We start from the raw sequence: 13,762 nt of genomic DNA, 5'->3' as shown, positions 1-13,762 counted from the left end.
CTATCCCTTCTCTTTCCCTCCCTTCCCCCTCCCTTCCCCCTCCCTTCCCATCTCCTTTCTATCCCCTTCCTTTTCCCCTTCTCCTTTTCTTCTCCTACCGCTTGTTTTCCTTTCTGTTCCTTTTTCCTTTTCTTTTCTTCCTCTGCCTCCTTTCCTTCCTTCTTCTGTCCCCTTTCCCTTCACTCAGCTCAACGACTCTGCCAAGCAGCTCATTGAGATGGACAAGACTTGCTCAGCAGCTGCCGCTGGCTGTGAGGCACCACCAGATCCAGCTGCAGCAGTGGGGCTGGGGCCGTGCCCCACACCAAGCAGTGCAGGGGCAACGGCAGCAGCTCCACGACCAGTGGAGGGCAAGAAGAATGCCAAGAAGCGGCACTCCTTCACCGCCCTCAGCATGACCCACAAGTCCTCCCAGTCTGCCAGCAACCGGCACTCCATGGAGATCAGCGCTCCCGTCCTCATCAGCTCCAGCGACCCACGGGCAGCTGCTAGGATTGGGGACCTAGCACACCTGTCCTCCAGTGCTCCTGCCCAGGTAAGAAGTAAGGGACTTTGCCCAGCCCTGCAGCCTGGAAGGCATAGCTGAAGCTGAGGGCTGCTTCACCTCCTCCGACACAACCCACGCTGGAGCCAGCTGCTGCAGAGCACTGTCTCTCTTGTTTGACAGGATTTAGCACAACAGTTTTTCCTGACTGTGCATTAATGAGTGGGCAGGCATGATGAGCTGGAGAATAAGGCCAAATCATTTTAGGTTTCTTTCAAAGAAAAATAGAATAAAGCATGTTATTGAGGGCATTGTCCAAATGCCTCCTGAACAGGCACAGGATATCAGCCGCCTCGCTAGGAAGCCTGTCCCAGTGTTTGACCACCCTCATGGTAAATAAATGTTTCCCATTGCCGAGTCTGATCCTCCTCTGATGCAGTTTTGTGCCATTCTTTTGCATCCTGCCATTGATTCCCAGGAGCAGAGCTTGGCACCTTGTTCTGTTTCACCTTCTCAGGCAGCTGCAGAAAGCAGAGGTCATCTCTGTCTCCTCTTCTCCAGCCTAGACAGCCCAGTATCCTCAGCCTCTCCTCACTTAGGACATGCCTTCCAGCACTGTTGCCAGCACCCTCTTCTGTATGCAATTATTAACTTAACCTACATTTAAAAAAAAAAAAAAAAGCAACACTCCTACAGTGTGTACATATTCCATCACTTTCTGTTATAGAGAGGAATAATATTGAGTGATCCTGTTATCCTTGCTCTGGACTGTACTTTCTCCCACTTAGGGTGATGTTACCTGTATGAACGTCATGTGCTTGGTGCACATCAGGGACAAATAAAATTTCTACAGCGATTATTTCCTTCCATATCACTGGAAGACAAACAGTTGTACTGTAGTTTGGCAAGTATCTGGTACCTGGTTAGCGGCCACTGCCCAGAAATGCTCAACAAGATATCAGATATGCATGCGTGCTGATGAGTAGTTATTCATTTCTTCCCTGCTCAAAAATCCCAGTGGATCCAAAGCACTTCTGGGCTACTGCTGCAAAGGGGTGGGCAAAGTAGGAGCAGAGTCTGCGGGGATATGCTGAAATTCTGTGCAAACACCCACTCCTTACATTGATAAAGGAATCCGAATGGCAGTTTGCAGTTTGGAGGTGTAGAATTAAATGGAGAATAATAATGGTCTAAAACCTCACTGTTGAGGAGTGTGAAGGTGAGGATACGGCCCCTGCTGGAAGAGGCGTGTATGCCAAGATGTACTGGGACATCTGTGACTTGGTGCAAACTCTAGCTGGGAGTCAGGGTCCCAGGCTCATCAAGTAAATGACACCCAGGTTTTTGGCACTCAGAGTGACACATTTGGACTTTGCAGAGATGTGACAGTCTGTGGCTTTTCTGTTCTTGTACTAGTTGAAGAGAAAAGCGTGCACACACTTTGCCAGAGTCATGTGAAGGCTCAGTCTAAGCATAGTACAAAAATCAGACCAAAAAGCAGAAAGTGCTTTAATTACCCTCCCCTGCTTTGGCAGAACAACTGGTGTGCAAAGCCCCACTCACTTCACAGACTGTTGTGGTGTCTGGATGCATGTGGTTGGGGCCAAGAAGGAGTCAGTGTTCCCCATAGAAGCTTTAAATGCATGTTGTAGGGAGGTTAGCTGGGTCCTTCACACCGAGGGAAGAGCATGAAATCTGTGTCATGGTGAGAGGCACAGCTAAGGCTGGAGTGCAGTGAAGCCAGCCCAGTTGGGACAGGGAGACACATGGAGAGTGCTGTAGCTCCAGTTCTTCTGCCTCAGGACTCAGATCAGTCAGGCAGGCAAGGCAGCTGGAGACATGCCTCTACCACTGCTGGCCAAAGTGATCTTGGCCAAAACCCAGAGGAGGGAAGAAGAGTCTTGCTTGCTGGTTTTAGCCTTGGAGAAAGGAGATTTATCAAATCATTAAGGTTGGAAAAGATTTCTAAAGTTATCTGGTCCAACCTCCAATGCATCCCCACCATGCCCTCATAACCACATCCCTCAGTGCTACATCCACATGTTACCTGAATATTTCCAGGGGCAGAGTCCCTACCACCTTCCTGGGCAGCCTGTGCCAGTGCATCACCTCTCCTGAGAAGAAATGTTTCCTAACATCCAACCTGAACCTCCCCTGGTGCAATTTAAGGCCATTCCCTCTCATCCTGTCACTGTTACCTGAGAGAAGATGCCAGTCCCCACCTCACCACAACCTCCTTTCAGGTTGCTGTAGAGAGCAATAAGGTCTCCCCTGAGCCTCCTCTTCTCCAGATTAAATGAACCCACTTCCCTCAGCCGTTCCTGATAAGACTTGTGCTCCAGACCCTTCACCAGCTTTGTTGCCCTTCCCTCTGTGAAAATGTATTATTGCAGTCCCAAATATCCAGTCACTGCAAAAGTGGCATTTGCACGTGTGAATGCATTTGTCTGCTTTTGGAGGCCTTACTGTTTGATGTGTGGTTTGAAGGACTTAAAGATTCGCATTTACAAACTTCACTAGGAATCTATTGGGAAAAAAAATGTGGAACTGACATTCTCACTCTGTTCTCCTGACTGGAGGAGCAGCCTGCAGATAAATGTCTCACCACTTCAAGACTTGCAGTAAAATCACAAGAGCTACTAACACAACTTAGAGAGGTCTGCAGAGAGCTCAGAATCTGCCTCTTACAAAATGAGCATTAAAATTGGGCATCTATATTTATGTATCTATTAAATCCATAATTTGAGGGGTTGCATTTTAGATCAAAATATCAGAAATGTAGCTCCTTCTCTGCTATCTGCTGAGACCTGACACTACTCCGAAACAACGATGCTGCAGCTTCAGACAAAAGATAGACTCAGAGTTTTTATTTTATTCAAGTGTGGCTGAATGCCAGCCAAAACAGCACAAACAGTGGACCACAGCACAGCCAAGTTGAGGCATTTGGAGCAGCAAGAGTCTTGTGTTCAGATTGGTTTGTTCTTGAACACACTTGGTGTATTTAAGGTGAGATGTCCTGTGTGTCTCATTAGGGATCTGACATGCTCACAACCCACGGGCCGGCTGTTCTGCTGGAGGGTTGCTGCCACCAAACAGCACTGAGCTCAGCCATGGGAAGCAGGGTCACCCTCTCCTTCCTCCCTTGGGGACAGACCTGTCTGTCCTGCAAGTTGTCCTCACTGCCCTCTCTATATAACTATCTCAGGCCCCTGCTAGTCTGCAGCAGCAAATTTGGCCAAAGTATATTTTTTAATAGGGGAAACAACAAATTTACAGTTTCAGTTCTGGCTGTCAAGCAAATTTATGCCTTTCTTTTCATCCTTAGTTTCAAAATTTGATTTACTGTATCTTTAAAAATCCTTGGAATTTTCAGACACTTCTACCAATGTTTGTTTAAATTCATCTCCTCATGAAAAAAAAAGGATTTTTGTTCCTGTTTTTGTTTTTGTTTGTAGAGTAACTACATACCAGGATCAATGATTGGCTTGAAGGGAGGTTCTGCCTTTTTAAAAACTTTGACATGCATTTTTTCCTATAGTCTATCCTTTGAAAAAACAGAATTCCCCATCCCTGGAGGCACTCAAGGCCAGGTTGGATGGGGCCCTGGGCAGCCTGAGCTTGTAGGGGGTAGCCCTGCCCACAGCAGGGGTTTGGGCTGAGTGGTCTGTAAGGTCCTTCCCACCCAAACCATTCTGTGATTCTGTGATTCTATGAATTCAGTCCCAGAAGCTCTTGAACAGCACCAGCTGCCCTACCTTGGGCCACTGGCCAGTGTCTGGTGGAATGGCCTTCCAAAAAATGGTGTCCATTTCCCTATAGACCAGAGGTACTTCCATCTGGGGCACTTGCTTTCTTTCAGCAAACTGTCAAGGAAACAGAGATGTTAAAGGCTGCAGGAACTTAAAAGTGAGGTGCGCATTTCAGATATTTCAGTAATGTGCAATATATTGCACCCCTTAAAAGTTATGTCATACATGGTACTATATTCCTGTGGTTTTTGTCAGTATTTGTGAATTGGAACCAGACTTTCATGCAGAGCTGACATGTTTTCTGTTTTTATGAGTTGTTAGGCTATAATAAGCCTCCTGCTTCTCCAGGAGGGCACAAATCTCTGCATCTTGAGCGCTGATGTGCAGACCATAGTATGAAGTCTTAGGTTCTGTAGCACTCTGCATATAATTAATTCAATAATTGCAGACTACAGGATTTAGACTGCAGGATTTAGGATTTAGGATATAGCCATCGTTCTTTAAGCAATATCAAGTCAACTGCTTCCCAATACCCAAGATGCATTTTGAGAGTGTAAAAGATATCTTCATTGCCTGCCTACCTAGGAATGCTCTAAAGCAGGATCAACTTCAGACTACTTCAGATGGACAAAACAGTAACTGGGAAATCACAGTAGTCAAGATACAAAGCATTTCTTTTCAAAGGGGTGATGCTGGGATCTTCATTTTACTTGCAGCCAAATTTGTTCTGTGCTTTTTGTTGCATGCCAAGTGTCACTCATGAAACCTCCATTTGAAAGGTGATAGCATCAGTCCCTTGTGCAGAATGCCCCATCGTGGGTTTTTATTGAAGGTGTGAGATGCCTGTGATGGAGCAGAAGCTGAATGAGGTTACAGGCACAAGGAGATGCTCGTAACCAAGACTCCCAGGAGAGCAGGAAATGTCCCCCAAGACAGCAATCATGCCCAGGCCTCAGGTGGCTTGTCCCGCTTCCATTTGCACTCCTTATGAATTATTCGTCCCTGCTGTTTGGAAAGGTCAGAGGTCAGTAGCATACCAAACACCCTGGTTTTCGGCAGAAAAAGCTTCTCATGAATAATGAAGCGTGACTGTGTGCACACCAGGACAGCAGCTGAGAGGGGAAGAAAGGATGCTCCTGGCAGGAGGAACTTGTGCGTGCACTTCGAACAACTCATCACTATGCACAGGAAATCCGCTTGTATCTGTGGGTGTCAGAATGGGCTTCTAACCGGAGGCCACATGTTCAGGAAAAGCTGAGAACAATGTCTTGCACGCTCCCAGTCCCAAGCAGCAACAGCATTTGAAATGAAAAATCTCCCTTGAAGTGTCTCCCTGTATAAATCATTTGGAAGTGTGACTCCTTATCAGTTACTTAGAAGCGCTGGATTTTAGCTGAGAAAATGTAATAGCAGAACTCTGGTTGAGCCTTGGCTGATAGCCTAAATGTGCTGGCCATGAGCAGCATACAGATTATGTTTAAAATCCAGAGACTATGAACCTTTCATTTTCAAGCGCCTAACAGGCTCTGAGAACAGAAGAGAAAGTCCTGTATTTTTCAGCTTTGGTCTGGAGTCCAGATTGTATCCAACCTGCTCTGCTGTTGGCTGCAGATGACAATGGACTGGAATCCAGTAATGACATTTAGACAGCTGAAACAAATGGCAGCCATCTCAAGGGTCTGCGCTGGTCAGAATAACAAGAGAAGTAATTTTAGTTGGTCTGACCTGTGTTTCTGTTATTTGGATCTACATATGTCATGAAAGCAGTGTAAGACTTTGCTGAAATCTAACCTACATTGTTTCCTAGTTTTTATATAGTCCCAGTTCTACGATGAATTGGTCCCAACTGGAGCCAAACATTGCCTATTTGTTGCATCTCCATTTTAAATAACTTCATAGAGAGCTCTTCTTGAAGGGCTTTGGAGGTTGGAAGGAACTGAGTTTTTTAAGCAGAAGTTCAGGCAGACATGCAAGCTGCTAATAGTATGCTACTAATAGCGTACATAAATGCTAATAATACTAATTGAAATATACTCCATGTATTAGGATATATTACATTATTTGTCAAAATGACGGGAAGTGAGACACGTGAGCTGACTAAATCTATGAACTGATTACATAACCTATTGAAGATCCAGTCAAAGCACAATTCCCTACCAGTGTGAGACAATGTGGTCTCTTTATCCTGTAATTTGTCTCATCATGAATACGTTTTGAAAGATTTTTCAGGAACCACAAAATCTGATTTTTGACTGAATCAAAGCAAAGAAGGCTAAGCTTTAGAAGAGCATTTATTCAACTGTGCATGAAATCCTCTTGCCTGTAAAACAAAAACAAGTTTGTTTTTCTTTCCAGCTACTCCTCAGGGTACTAACCCAAAAACACTTTACCACTAAAATCATTTTTGCACAGGGGTAATCCCAAAGCTTCACGCTGCCTGCCAGTCAGCTGCCGATTTGGAAGACTCAGGAGCAAGCAAGTCTCTCTCTTGGTATTTGCACTACAGCACAAAGCACTGTCCGTCCAACACACTCTGTGTGCACATGCATGACATTTTAGCAGAAGTGACCACAGAGTGTATTTTCCCTTCTCGTTTGTGTGGGATTTTTGTTTACTTGTTTACCACTACCATCTCTCTGAAGAACTTACTACAGGAGCCATTGCACAGGATCCTGATAAGCTTGTTCAATTATCAGGAGGGTAATTATGAACTTGGGATTAAATTAACATCTTTTAGAGGTCAAGCCTTCATTTTAATCTTCCCTGTCTTTCTGCCTTTGAATTTTTATGTTGTTTGACCCCAAAATTGTGAGAACCTATTTGCTGTAAAACCATTTAAAGCCCCAGGGAGGAGAGCTAGATACCAGCGCTTGGTGCTGAAAGGGTTGCTCTGAGAGAAAAAAAGGCTGAATAAAATATAATTCTCTTGGTGCTCATTCACATAATGCTTAATTAGGCCTCAACTGGGGGAACTGAGAAGCAGCAAACCAAGATAATCAGTGCTCTTATGGATGGTGATGTCAGAGGAATATTTGGAAGAAGGTGCCAAAAAATATTTGGGTTTTTCTCTCCAATTCACAACTGTCTTTAGACTGCAGCGTGTTGGAAGCTCCAGGAATACATTTGTGTGACTTCTCCAGCTCTCTTCATAGCACCATGACCCATTCACAGAAGACGTGCTCTAGAATTTTTAAGTATTAGGAGCCAAAAAATAATCAGGGCCAACAGGATGGTATGATATTCAGCCTGACCATCATCCGCAGCCATAGATACACACTGTAAGAACCCCTCCGTAAATAGTGAATTTTACAAATTTAGCTTCAGTTTTTGCAGAAAGAAACTGGAAATTTATGCAGCTATTTATGCAGCTGCAGCTGCCATTGTTCATGGATATATTATTATTTTTTACACACATACCATTAGGGAAGAAAAAGTCTTGCTTCGGAGTTGGAAAGTCCGTTTCAGCTCCTGCTGTGGTAATTAGCATTTGATGAGGCTACTTGGTCTTACATGTAACACTTTCCATCAATACTTGGTGGCACCACCACACATTAAGTGCTTATACATTATTTCTGGGAACATTAAGGCCCAGAGTGATTGCCCCAGTCATTGTTTTATGGAGTCAAGAGAATTAGAGAAATGAGTCACAGGAATCTTAAAGACCATTAGCCTATTTTTGTGGTATTTCCAGAGGACAGTACATCAGCCTATGTGAGTTGAATGTTTGAATGTTTTTCTCTTATTATAAAGCAATACTAAAGAGAAATTCTAAGTAAGCTGTAAATATGCATTCAAGACATTAAAAGAAATTTCCCTGTGAATTAATGAATGTGATAAGTGCCCTGTGGTGAGACAGTGCTAGATTTGCTTTGAAGTCAAAATAGAGATTTCTGGTTGGTGATTTTCTTGATGATAGAACATTCACATGATAGCAGCAGCAATTTTTTTTCCATAAAGGTTGCTGCAAACTGCAGTATTCCTGTACCCTGTTCCCACTTTTATCATTGTTTTCACAGCTTCTGTTCCCCTCCAAGACCGAGTCCTGTGCTTTTGCAAGACACTTCCCTAATCCCTGCAGGCACTACATCTTTTCAAATTAAACAACAAACATGGCCTCAAAATACTAGTGGGAATCTAAAGTGAATCTACAAGGGAGAGAAAAAGGATAGTTTATGCTGGAAGTCCAGAGTACTAATCCTTCTGCTTTCACAGAGGTGTGAATAGGAAGAGAGAAGGGGAATGAATGTGAAATGAACTTCCAGGCTGAGCAGTTATTACCTTTAATTTCCTGATCTCTGTGGGCTTGTCAGTAATGTTTTGCCTGTCTGGTTGTTTTTAAATATATGTCAGACCTGACACAAGAGGCAACAGCATCTCAGTAGTGTATTATTTACTCAGGAGTATATGCTATAAAATTTAATAGAACTATATCATTATATATACATTAAAACATGATTTGTTTTGATGCTCTTGTAAATAACACTTATGAGCTGGAGGAGGAGTGAGACTCATCTGAGCTTAGCCTTGTTGCAGGAGCTTCTGTGAACCGTGAAAGTTGTACTATTCATTCTCATCAGGAAATGTTGACCTCTGGGCTGCACAGTCATCTGTAAACTTCAGTTTTGTCAGCTAGCTGTGGGTCTCTTTGTTTTGGATGTGACCCAAACAGTGCCATTATTTATTTAAGTATCTAAAAACTGTATTGAGTCAGATGGAAGTTCTACGCAACATTTAGAATTCCAGGGTATTTGCGCCTTTGTGCAGGCAGCCAGGCAAAGCTGTTCTGGAGCAGAGAAGAGCTGTTGCTGTTGAGCTGAGGACTTGGGTCATGGCGAGTCCGTCTGGAGGATGCCAGATGGAAGGGAAGAAGTCAGAGGTGGTTGTGTAGTGGCCTAAGTACCTGTGGTGAGGGCTGGCAGGGTCTAACTCAGAAAGCTGCAGGCAATCACTAGGTAGATATCCTCCTCATGAGGAGTGTGATTGCACAGCAAGCCTCATCTGGAAGCTCAGTGGCCAAGCATTTAAGGGCACTAGAGGCTCATAAGGATACAGAGGGCCACTAGAAGGCATTTTCAGAAATGAGTTCTATTACTTAGGTGGCACTAAAATCTGTGGGAATCAGCCAGAGAAGTACTTCTTAGTGCCTCCCTGAGCAAACTCCATTAAGTGCCTGTTTTTATTAGAGCCTCTTAAAAACCTGACTGTGAGAGACATCTCCTCTCAATAAGGCCTAGTGACAGCAATCATCAGAGATACAGGAAGGACAAATATCCCACTGCTGCAGTGTTAGGGCCCACTCTGTGTAATGTCTGTGCCATCAGAAAGGATTGATGAGTACACAGACTTCCCAAAGGTTATCCAATACAGAACAAAAAATCAGAGTGTTGTCTCAGATTCCCATTCCCCTGAGCAGATGAAGAGGAAAGGCGGGCATGTTTAGTACCTTGTTCCTTAGATCATGATAATGAAAGTACAACCTGGCTGTTGGGCTAACTGAAGGAGGAAAACAGTCCTGCTGCCCTCTGTATGCTCCTGCGGAGACCCACACAAAACTATGGCAAGAGGAAGCAGAAAGTTAAGCTTCTAGCAAAGGTAATCAAAGTGTGAGGAAATAATAGCTGAGTCTCTCACACTAGACAGTGTGTATTAATCTTCTCGCAATTATTATCTTGCAAAACAATCTTGCAGTATTGTATCTTGTAATATGAGCTAACTAGTTATAAATGAAACAGAGAACAGGGAGCCTGAAAGAGGAGGCTTAGAAAGCCTTCACCAACTGTGTCAGGGGCTGTAAATGCAAAGCAGTGAACTTTCAGGCACGTAGCAGCAATCAGGCAGCCACTGAGAGAACTCATCATGGATCATGGGGTGCATGGAGCTGCTGAGAACAGTACTTGTCTGAAAGGCAACGCCAAGGCACGAACAGATGAGCTGGATTCAGCACTATGGAAGGCCATTGGGTCCTGCAGAGTAAAACTTGATGATGAGAAGCTGGAACGTAGGCAGACTGGCAAGAACCCCATCATGTCAAGCCTGCAGGGGGGAACAGCTATAGAAAAACTGAACCACAATCAGGAAGCAGGCGCTGATTTGGAGTTCAGATGCATATGATACTAGGCTGAGCAAAGTGGCAAAAATGAGCAGTTTGTAGGGTCCAAGGCAGCAGCACCAGGTGCAGCAGTATTACAGTAACAGACAACAGGCAAGAAACAGAAAATCAAGTGGGTAGAAAACACACAGGGCTATGCAGATTTCTTCAGAATTGGTCAAGGGAAGAAAGCAACATTGACAATTCAATTATGTCTTAATCCCTAGGACTGTATGCTGGCACAAGCATAATAGTAAAATAGAAAGCATCTGGGCTCGTGCTTCCAGCGATGATGTTGCAGTAGCCACCGCCTTCAGCAAAAGCAAGCAAATGGCTGATGCTAACACAGCTGTTGCTCTCCGGGGTTGAGCAGAGGTGTTGCAGAGGGAGGGCTGAATGATCTAAGGGGAGGATAGCAGATCTCTTGGAGGCAATTCATGTAGCTCCCATAAGACAGATGCTGGTGGTATAATGCAAAGAAGTTTGCTCCAGTTGATTTCCCAGTTGTGTGTTGGGTGAAACATGTACTCTGTCTCTCTGCCCAGCATCCTTCTCATTAACAAGCTCAAAACCAGTGAGGGATCATGCCCCAGCTATGCCTACATTTTTGGGTTGGTTGTTACTACCTCACTGATGTGACAGGGAGGATTAATAGAGCCTTAGCTGCAGAACTGGAAAGAATACTTAGTTTTACACATAGGGCTAAGAGCTGCCTGGAATCTTCCTTGTTTGAATGTGCAGCCAGAAAGTGGGGAAATAATGAGAAAAAGGAGATGTACTTGTCACTACAGCTTCATGATTGAGTGTGGATGTTGGTGAGAGAGGAGACAGCTTGCTGCTTGTTGCCAAAAGCTGGGGAGTCACAGAGCAGAGTCTTCATATTTCACTGCTTGATTTCTTAATGATATTGTGTTAATATTCAGCAAAGCAATATAAATTAGCAATGAAATATCAAGACATGACACTGTAATAATTATGTGGGCTTCTCTGGAATGAGGTGACCTTGAAATCCTTTAATTAAGTAGCAATGTGTGTCTTGGTTTAATTCAGTGTCATTTGTAAGTGCAAAGAAATGTCTCTGTGTTTCTGTTCCTAAAATAGACCAAAATTTACTGTTTGCTAGATAGCATTTGGAAAGAAAAATGCTGCACTGGAGGTCTGTGAACCGCTCAGAATCTTTGCTGTATGGAAGAGGTTTTGTCTGAACCTGCAGTTTGTACATAAATCTAGGATTTGTAGATCCATTCTACGTATAGATGTGCATCCAGCATTTGGTTGGACTTACAAAAAATAATCTTTTGCTCAGGTAAACTATTGCACGTCCCATCAGTCTAGCTCTATTTGAAGCCATATATTTGAAGCAAAGATACGTTGCTACAGCCCTTGTCATTATTTCAGTGTAAGTTTCTGAGCAGGATTCATTTTTGACGTAGATGAACAGGAACTTTGGTGAGACAACTCAAAAGAGTTTGCCCTCCATATTTTAGCTCAGCATTAAATTTTGAAAGAGGAATTATGGCACTCAGATTTGCCTTTCAATATCAGTAGCTGGAAAATGTACCTGCCCGGTTCTCTGTATGAGAGTGGTGGTTTATTCGCTGTGGTAAAAGTAGAGTATAATTTCTCCATTCAGAGATCCTCCTGTTCTGGGTTAAGCTGTTACCTGTCTCTTTAATAAGGAGAGTATTCCTCAGGACAAGAACCGTATAGAGAGATGTGACTATGTTTTGGAAATGCAATAATATGTTCTTCCCCATAGATCCATAAGTCATTAGCAAAATGAGAAAAAAACAAGCCATTGAGGGAAATGGATACCTTTACCAAAAAAGCTACTATTGCAGAGATGTACGTGTTGAGCTGCTTTTACGGAGCAGTCAAATAGTTTTGTTTCCTAAAAGTTAAGGCTTGCACACAGATTACATCTGATTTTCTCTGACGTGTACATAGAAATGCAGTTAATAAGATAAAATCCCCTCTGTCAGAAATGTGTTTCTAGAACATGTAAGCTTAGAAGATTTTTTAATGCAGCATTATGAAAGTAGTAAGTCTTTGAATCGAGAAATGATGCGCCTTCATTTCTGTTTCATGTAGCAGTGGGCTTCACCTTAATCCTTGCATGTTCTTGTATACTTTCAGGATTCCTCCTCAATTGGAACAGCCACGGTGGCTGGTCCCAGGACAAGTGCAATAATTGGAGATCAGGGAGTACCACCGAAGGTCCAGCTCCCACTCAATATGTAAGCATTCAGCTCGTCTCACTTCTTACTCTTTGTTTCCAATCATGTGCATGTGTACATGTGTTTGAAATCTGCAAGCATGAATCTCAGCTCAGGAGCACTGAGAAGAGAGATACCTCAATTTCTTACACAACTCAGCCTCTGATGAAGCTGAAAAATGAATCGTGAGAAGGAAGACATCCCTTTCTCTTTGAGACTCCTGCTATATTTTTATTACAGCTACATGAATCACCGTTAAGGAAAAGGAATGCCTCTCAACTAGGGAAAATCTTCCTCCTTCATTCAGCTAAAGCTCTTTGAAAGATGTAGTCCTATGTAATCAAATATCTGATACCAGGAAAAGGTGACCCATTTGCATTTTTTTCAGTACCATCAGCAAAGGCATCAAACTGACATATAAAGTGCAAGGGTATCATGGGCTTGTTATATAGCGTGTGGAAAAACAGAAGGTTGACTAGGTACAGAACAAAGTGATAGCCTTTGTTATAATAAATCTCTTCCAGTCTAATTGGCTAATTTGGTACCTGTATAGTCAAAGTTCTCAGCCCTTTCCTCTGATCACACATGCTTCATGTAAGCAGTAGAACTATATAGACACATACACATGCATACCAGTATTTTAGGGTTTTGTGGGGGTTTTTTTGTTTGTTTTTTTTGGGTTTTTTTTTTTTTGTTGTTGTTGTTGTTGTTGTTTTTTTTGTTTAATGAGTAAAATAATATCTGAATTCAGAAATTATCTTCTAAAATAACCGGAAATCTGCTTTAAGGAAAATGATAGAGTTGGAACAGCAAAGGAAAAATTGTTCTTGGGTACCAATGTAGGGCCTGCACACCTGTGGGGTATTGCATGTTATTGGGTACCCCACAGAGAGGTCACATCATCACCCTGCAGACACTCAGTTGGAGCCTATGTGCCCACATAGTGGGCAAAAATTTATTTCAACTGGTTCCATAATCAGCAGTATTTCTGATATTTAGTTGCTGAATTAGACCAATTCCTGGCTCTATGGCAATGCCTCTGCCCTTGTACCTCAGCAGCCCTCCCCTGCTCCCTTTCTTTCTTCTCATCTCTGAGAAGCAGCCTCATTATCCACTCAGACTTTTTGCATTGACAGGCCAAGCTCCAGCCAAGGAGTTAACATTATCTGAACTGGAGAAGCTCAGCCCAAGACAGGGCCATGGGAGTTTTGCATTATAACTGGGC

The 13,762-nt window shown here is 43.3% G+C and overlaps 1 protein-coding gene across 1 annotated transcript in view; it reads left to right on the top strand.

Annotated features, from left to right (window-relative positions):
* The window catches only part of SH3RF3 (SH3 domain containing ring finger 3), a gene marked incomplete at its 5' end in the record, with an annotated part of 235,066 nt that overhangs the window by 178,882 nt on the left and 42,422 nt on the right, over positions 1-13,762 (top strand). Inside the window, 2 exons of the mRNA XM_042866782.1 lie at positions 188-535; positions 12,458-12,558. Of these exons, the coding sequence (XP_042722716.1) occupies positions 188-535; positions 12,458-12,558 (449 nt within the window). The remainder of the gene's footprint in view (positions 1-187; positions 536-12,457; positions 12,559-13,762) is intronic.

Source organism: Lagopus leucura, unplaced genomic scaffold (genome assembly GCF_019238085.1).
Source record: "Lagopus leucura isolate 7727_CA_CO unplaced genomic scaffold, USGS_WTPT01 Super-Scaffold_100001, whole genome shotgun sequence".
Lineage (NCBI taxonomy): Eukaryota > Metazoa > Chordata > Aves > Galliformes > Phasianidae > Lagopus > Lagopus leucura.
This window is presented reverse-complemented; position numbering and strand designations above follow the sequence as displayed.